This window comes from Trichechus manatus, unplaced genomic scaffold (genome assembly GCF_000243295.1).
Source record: "Trichechus manatus latirostris isolate Lorelei unplaced genomic scaffold, TriManLat1.0 scaffold00004, whole genome shotgun sequence".
Classification (NCBI taxonomy): Eukaryota; Metazoa; Chordata; class Mammalia; order Sirenia; family Trichechidae; genus Trichechus; species Trichechus manatus.
This window is the reverse complement of record NW_004443940.1, coordinates 25,614,097-25,620,491: the sequence shown is the minus strand read 5'-3', so window position 1 is coordinate 25,620,491 and position 6,395 is coordinate 25,614,097. Positions and strand designations below refer to the sequence as shown.

Sequence of the window (6,395 nt, the reverse complement as noted above, 5' to 3'; positions counted from 1 at the left end):
TCTTATTAAACTTTTTAAAAATGATCTTAGAATCGACATTCTTCCTTTAAGGTTAAGGCTCAGAGTCACGCACACAAAGCTGTAAGTAACAGCAGAACTCCTTTGGGGTCCCCCTTAGTAAAAAATGCAGACTGTTTTCCTTCTTGGCAGTCTCGGATGACAGAGCATGGGAATTATGGAAGATGGTCTTGGCCGAGCCACGCCTTCAGCTGGCTGCTCAGAGTTACTGAGTGTTCCCTGCATACATCCACAGGGCTGGGCCAAGTGGGGCAACCGAGAGGCACAAACCTGTTTTAACATCTAAAAAAAAAAACCTGTTGCAGTGGAGTCAATTTCGATTCGGGCTGGGGTCGCTACAATTCGGTTAACATCTAAACGAGCTTAAAATCTTACCCAACTCATGGGCTCATCCAATTATTCACTTATTAAAGAACTTTTATTGGAGCACATAATCTATGCGAGGAGTCCCTGAGCAGCGCGAAAGTGCTCAACTGCTCATCCAAAGGTTGGTGGTCTTAACCCACCCAGGCGTGCCTCAGAAGAAAGGCCTGGAAATCTGTTTCCAAAAAGTCACAGCCTTGAAAACCCTATGGAATAGTTCTACTCTGCCCACATGTGGTCGCCAAGATTCAGAAATGACTCGACAGCAACTAACGACAAAATTCTATGTGAAGGACTGAGGGTACAGCTATAAACAACAGGGATGCAAGTCTCGTTCCTCAATAGGACCGCAATTCGGAGTGTGAGAGACAGAAGCCAGCAGGTGGAGGCAGCAGGAAGCAGGAATTGAATAATGGATCTCTCTTACCACCCCTCTCCCCCAAAATTCATCCTTTATGAATTATTCTATGCTATTCCAGACTCTAATCTTACTGCTTAGTATGATAACAAGTCAGAAGTAGTTTTACTTAAATTTTAAGTTATCATTATTATTTGCTGTCTAGTCAAAGAACATTTAAAGACACCAAGGTGAAATAACGAGGCTAATGGCATGTAATCAGAGTATTAAGAAACGGGGACAGAGTGAGAAAAAGAAAAATCCCGCATACAATCTACTTCCTCAGGCTTCTAATGGCGCTGTCCCCCTCTCTTTCCCTATAAAGATAAGCCTTAACTTTCAAAAATATCCTTATTTCTTAAAAGCCACTTTGCTCAAACTGACATGCACATCAAGAAAACATATTTTCAGTTACATTCTTATCTTGGTAGCGTCAAGATGATTGTTTGATCATTCTTATCACACAATCAAATAGGAAAAATGAGAGCTCCACGAATTTCTACCCAAAGGCCTCTTTAGTCATGTCTGTACTTGAGGTTCTAACTCAAACAACAGCCCCGCTCATCTGTCACCTGACTTGCTCATCCAACCTGCAGAACAGAGCCACTTTTGAATGCAGGACCGGCAAAGCAGATCCTACCAACAAACACTTATTCTCCTCTCCTATTTGAAAGACAGCTCCCACAGCTTGAAAAGAATGAGTTACTAGGAAATTCTTGAAGATTACGTCTGTACTTGCTGTTCTCTTTCCAGTTTAAAGAGCACAAAGAACATCACAAAAATCTCAAAGGGAGTCACATAATTCTCGTAACTTGAGAGATCCTGTTTGCAAGCCAACTCCTTAGGGAAGTTATCTGAATCCATTTTCTTTTCATAAATAAATAAATGAAGATTATTCTATAAAAAAAATGATCTCAGGTGGGCAGAATTTTTTATCAACATAAAATCTGTGGTGGATTATTTTTTATCAAAAACAAATTATTTTTTAAAGAAATGTCACCTGAAATCTCTCAAATGATGTCAGTCTTACTGAAGGCTCCCAGCCAATGAAATGTCATCTTCACTTATGTTAAAAGCAGCATAGTTTCAGCTCTAAATCACAGCAAGAAAATTCTAAAGCACAAATAACATCCTTCTATTTCCAAGTAAAACGTGTTAAAAATAACTGACAACTGATAACTTTTACTCCAGTATAAGTTGAAATTAATAGTTCACCTGACCGCTCAGTTGAAGAAAAGAAAAAAGCTAGCGAACACGTTTTGTTTGATGAAATCATCTCCATCCCACCTCCGCTTCTGACCACTTAAAACACCAAAATTAAAAGAAGAAAAGTGGTTTCTTTTTATTCTGCACTCGATAAAGGCACACAAGATGTGGATGTGCATCGTCAAAACTCAGCACAAGACAAGAAAAAAAATTAATGTAAACTTTAACCAATGTTTTCATTTTTCTTTATTAAACTTCTAAAGACCCAGATGTCACTCTAGTCATACAAAGTTTTCCACATTCTCCTAAGACAATAGTTTCAGTGCCTGAGCTCGACTGTTTTAGACACGCAATTGACTGAGAAAGAGTATCTGTGCGAAAGAGTCACAAACTCAGGAGGGGAGCCACAAATTCAAAGGGTGATGAGGACTTTTCTTTGGAATCTGGGATTCAGGTAAATTTCTTCATCATATTATACAATCCTTCCTTCTCGTCCACTTTACCTGGTCTGAATTCTGGGAACTTCCTGATGTACTCTAGTGACAAAAGCAAATAAATGGCTAAACACGACATTTTACAGGCTCTGTCCGTACTTCCTTACATCCGGTACTATACCGTAGGCCTTCCAAATGGTTTTCTTGTTCTGAAATTCTGTTTTAACGAATATATGCTAGAAACCATCCAACCACTTTGCAGAAGAGAAGATAAGGCCTCAACTTCTAGGAAGTGAATTTGAGAAACTTAGAAATTCACAGGGTTTGGAAAAGAAAGATTTCAACACACCTATATCCTTTCTTCTTTCTGACTCTCTTAGTATTATACTTAAATGTTTAAAAAAAAAAAAATTTATCTGGACACTTATTTAGATCATCAGTTTGTAGAAAACAAACCAATATTACAGGAAGGACTTTTAATTTGGGATTTGTAGTTGGGATTCTGGAAGACCTCCACATGAAAGAATACATATATAAAAAAATTTCCTTTTCCTGCAGAGTCTATGGTTTTCATCAGAAATGGCTCTTAATGACAAAAGAAAAATAATCAGGTTTCAAAACACACTGGATCCAAAATTTTAAAGTAAAAAATCTATCTTTTTATGGAAAAGCTCTATGCCGTGAGAGTGGTTTACATCTTTTATATTACAGAATTAATTGCTCAGTTGAGGTACACTTAGATATTGACCTTTATATATTAGATATTTGATATTTAATATATTATTTAACTCTCATAAGTAAGAAATAAGCATTTTCTTAAACTCAAAAGGAAAAGTACACATACCTTTTTTCCAAGTCTCTGATTTTCTCTCTTAGTGGCTCAACAATCTAAAATAATAACAACCAACATTAGTTTTAAAGCAAAAATAGAGTCTTCTACCACTCTCAACCCATTGTCACACTTCAAATTGGCCATGACATAATGCAAAAGAGATTTTAATTTCTTCTATAATATATTTACACACCAACAACTAATGTCAAAGATGAGGAAATTGAAGATCTTTACCAATTTCTGCAGTCTGAAATTGATCAAACATGCAATCAAGATGCATTGATAATTACTGGTAATTGAAATGTGAAAGCTGGATACAAAGAAGGATCTGTTGTTAGAAAGTATGGCCTTGGTGATACAAAACGCCGGAGATCACACGGTAGAATTTTGCAAAACCAATGATTTTTTCATTACAAATACCTTTTTTCAACAACATAAACAATGACTATACACGTGGACCTCACTGGATGGAAAACACAGGAATCAAATGAACTACATCTGTGGAAAGAGATGATGGAAAAGCTCAATATCATCAGTCAGAACAAGGCCAGGGGCTGACTGCGGAACAGACTATCAATTACTCATATGCAAGTTCAAGTTGAAGCTGGAAAAAACTGAATAAAGGTGTGAGAGTCAAAATACGACCCTGAGTATATCCCACCTGAATTTGGAAACCATCTCAAGAATAGATCTGACACACTGAACGCTAATGACTGAAGACCAGATGAGTTATGGGATGACATCAAGGACATCATACACAAAGGAAGCAAAAGGTCATTAAAAAGACAGAAAAGAAAGAAAAGACCAAAATGGATGTCAGAAGAGACTCTGAAACTTGCTCTTGAACATAGAGTAGTTAAAACAAATAGAAGACACAATGAAGTAAAAGAGCTAAACAGAAGATTTCAAAGGTCAGCTCAAGAAGACAAAGTAAAGTATTATAATGAAATGTACAAAGACCTAGAGTTAAAAAACCAAAGGGGAAGAACACACTTGGCATTTCTTAGGCTGAAATAACTGAAGAAAAAGTTCAAGCCTTGAGTTGCAATTTTGAAGGATTCTATGGACAAAATATTGAACAACGCACAAACCATCAAAAGAAGATGGAATACAGAGTCACTGTACTATAAAGAATTGGTCAACATTCAGACATTTTTGGAGGTAGCATATGATCAAGAACTGATGGTACTGAAGGAAGAAATCCAGGCTGCACTGAAGGCATTGGCGAAAAACAGGGCTTCAGGAATTGACAAATGCCAATTGAGATGTTTCCACAAACAGATGCAGCGCTGGAGGTGCTCCTTTGTCTATGCCAAGAAATTTGGAAGACAGCTACCTGGCCAACTGACTGGAAGAGATTCATATTAGCGCCCATTCTAAAGAAAGGTGATCCAACAGAATGCAGAAATTATAGAACAATATCATTACTATCAGATGCAAGTAAAATTTAGCTAAAAATAATTCAAAAACGGCTGCAACAGTACACTGACAGGGAACTGCCAGAAATTCAAGTCAGATTCAGAAGAGGACTTGCAACAAGGGATATCATTGTTGACGTCAGCTGGAGCTTGCTTGAAAGCAAAGAATACCAGAAAGATGTTTATCTGCGTTTTATTGACTATGGAAAGGCATTCGACTGTATGGAGCATACCAAAATAAGGATAACATTGGGAAGAATGGGAATTCCAGAACACTTAATTGTGTTCATGCAGAATCTGTACGTGGACCAAGAGGCAGTCATTCGAACAGAACAAAGGGATACTGCGCAGTTTAAAATAAGGAAAGGTGTGCGTCATTGTTGTATCCTTTCACCATACTTATTCAATCTGTATGCTGAGCAAATAATCCGAGAAGCTGGACCATATGAATAAGAACGGAGCATCAGGATTAGAGAAAGACTCATCAACAATCTGCCATATGCAGATGATACAACTTTGCTTGCCGAAAGTGAAGAGGACTTGAAGCTCTTACTGATGAAGATCAAAGACCACAGCCTTCAATATGGATTGTACCTCAACATAAAGAAAACAAAAATCCTCACAATTAGACCAATAAGCAACATCATGATAAATGGTGAAAAGATTGAAGTTGTCAAGGATTTCATTTTACTTGGATCCACAATCAACGTCCATGGAAGCAGCAGTCAAGAAATCAAACAACGTGTTGCACTGGGCAATTCTCCTGCAGAAGAGCTCTTTCAAGTGTTGAAAACCTAAGATGTCATTTTGAGGACTAAGGTGCGCCTGACCCAAGCTATGATATTTCAATTACCCCATATGTATGCAAAAGCTGGACAATGAATAAGGAGGAGCGAAGAATTGATGCATTTGAATTACAGTGTTGGCGAAGAATACTGAATAAACCATGGACTGCCAGAAGAAGAAACAAGTCTGTCTTGGAAGAAGTACAGCCAGAGTGCTCCTTGGAAGGGAGGATGGTGAGACTTCATCTTACGGACTTTGGACGTGTTATCAGGAGGAACCAGTTCCCTGGAGAAAGATATCATGCTTAGTAAGGTAGAGGGTCAGCAAAAAAAAGGAAGACCCTCAACGAGACAGACTGACACAGTGGCTGCAACAATGGGCACAAACATTGCAAGGATTGTGAGGATGGCATAGGATCGGGCAGTGCTTTTTTTGTTGTACAAATAGGGTTGCTATTGGTCAGAAGTGACTCGATGGCACCTAACAACAACATAATTCACTTCCAGTTTGAATTAAGATATACCACGTGAACCAAAATTCTAGAATCTAGATGATAAATTATGTTAGAACTCTTACTCAATAGATGCCTAGGTCTGCTTACTCACCTTACTTGGAGCAATGCAAAAGGTGTTTCAGGCTCATAAAAACAGGCAGATTAACACCACCTGCTTCTTTTCAGAACTAAAGAATCCGCAAAGTGCTGCCTACAAAAGCTTAACATCTTATTTCAACAATTATATCCATGTTATCGGCTCCAGCACATAAATTACAGGCTATGAATCAAGCCACAACCATGTGTGTTAACACCCATGAGATCTGACAGAACAAGCAAGAGCAATCCAAGGTTCTTCCTACAACTCCACCATGTGGCTTCAAGTCAAATCTTCTACAAGTGAGTGACTCTCCACTCCCTCTCACAATCCCTGTTACACAGTGGACAT

At 38.2% G+C, this 6,395-nt stretch overlaps 1 protein-coding gene across 1 annotated transcript in view; it reads right to left on the bottom strand.

The window, feature by feature from the left end:
* The window catches only part of UXS1 (UDP-glucuronate decarboxylase 1), a 111,293-nt gene that overhangs the window by 71,818 nt on the left and 33,080 nt on the right, over positions 1-6,395 (bottom strand). Inside the window, exon 4 of the mRNA XM_012555736.2 lies at positions 3,263-3,306. Coding sequence (XP_012411190.1) covers positions 3,263-3,306 — 44 coding nt within the window. The remainder of the gene's footprint in view (positions 1-3,262; positions 3,307-6,395) is intronic.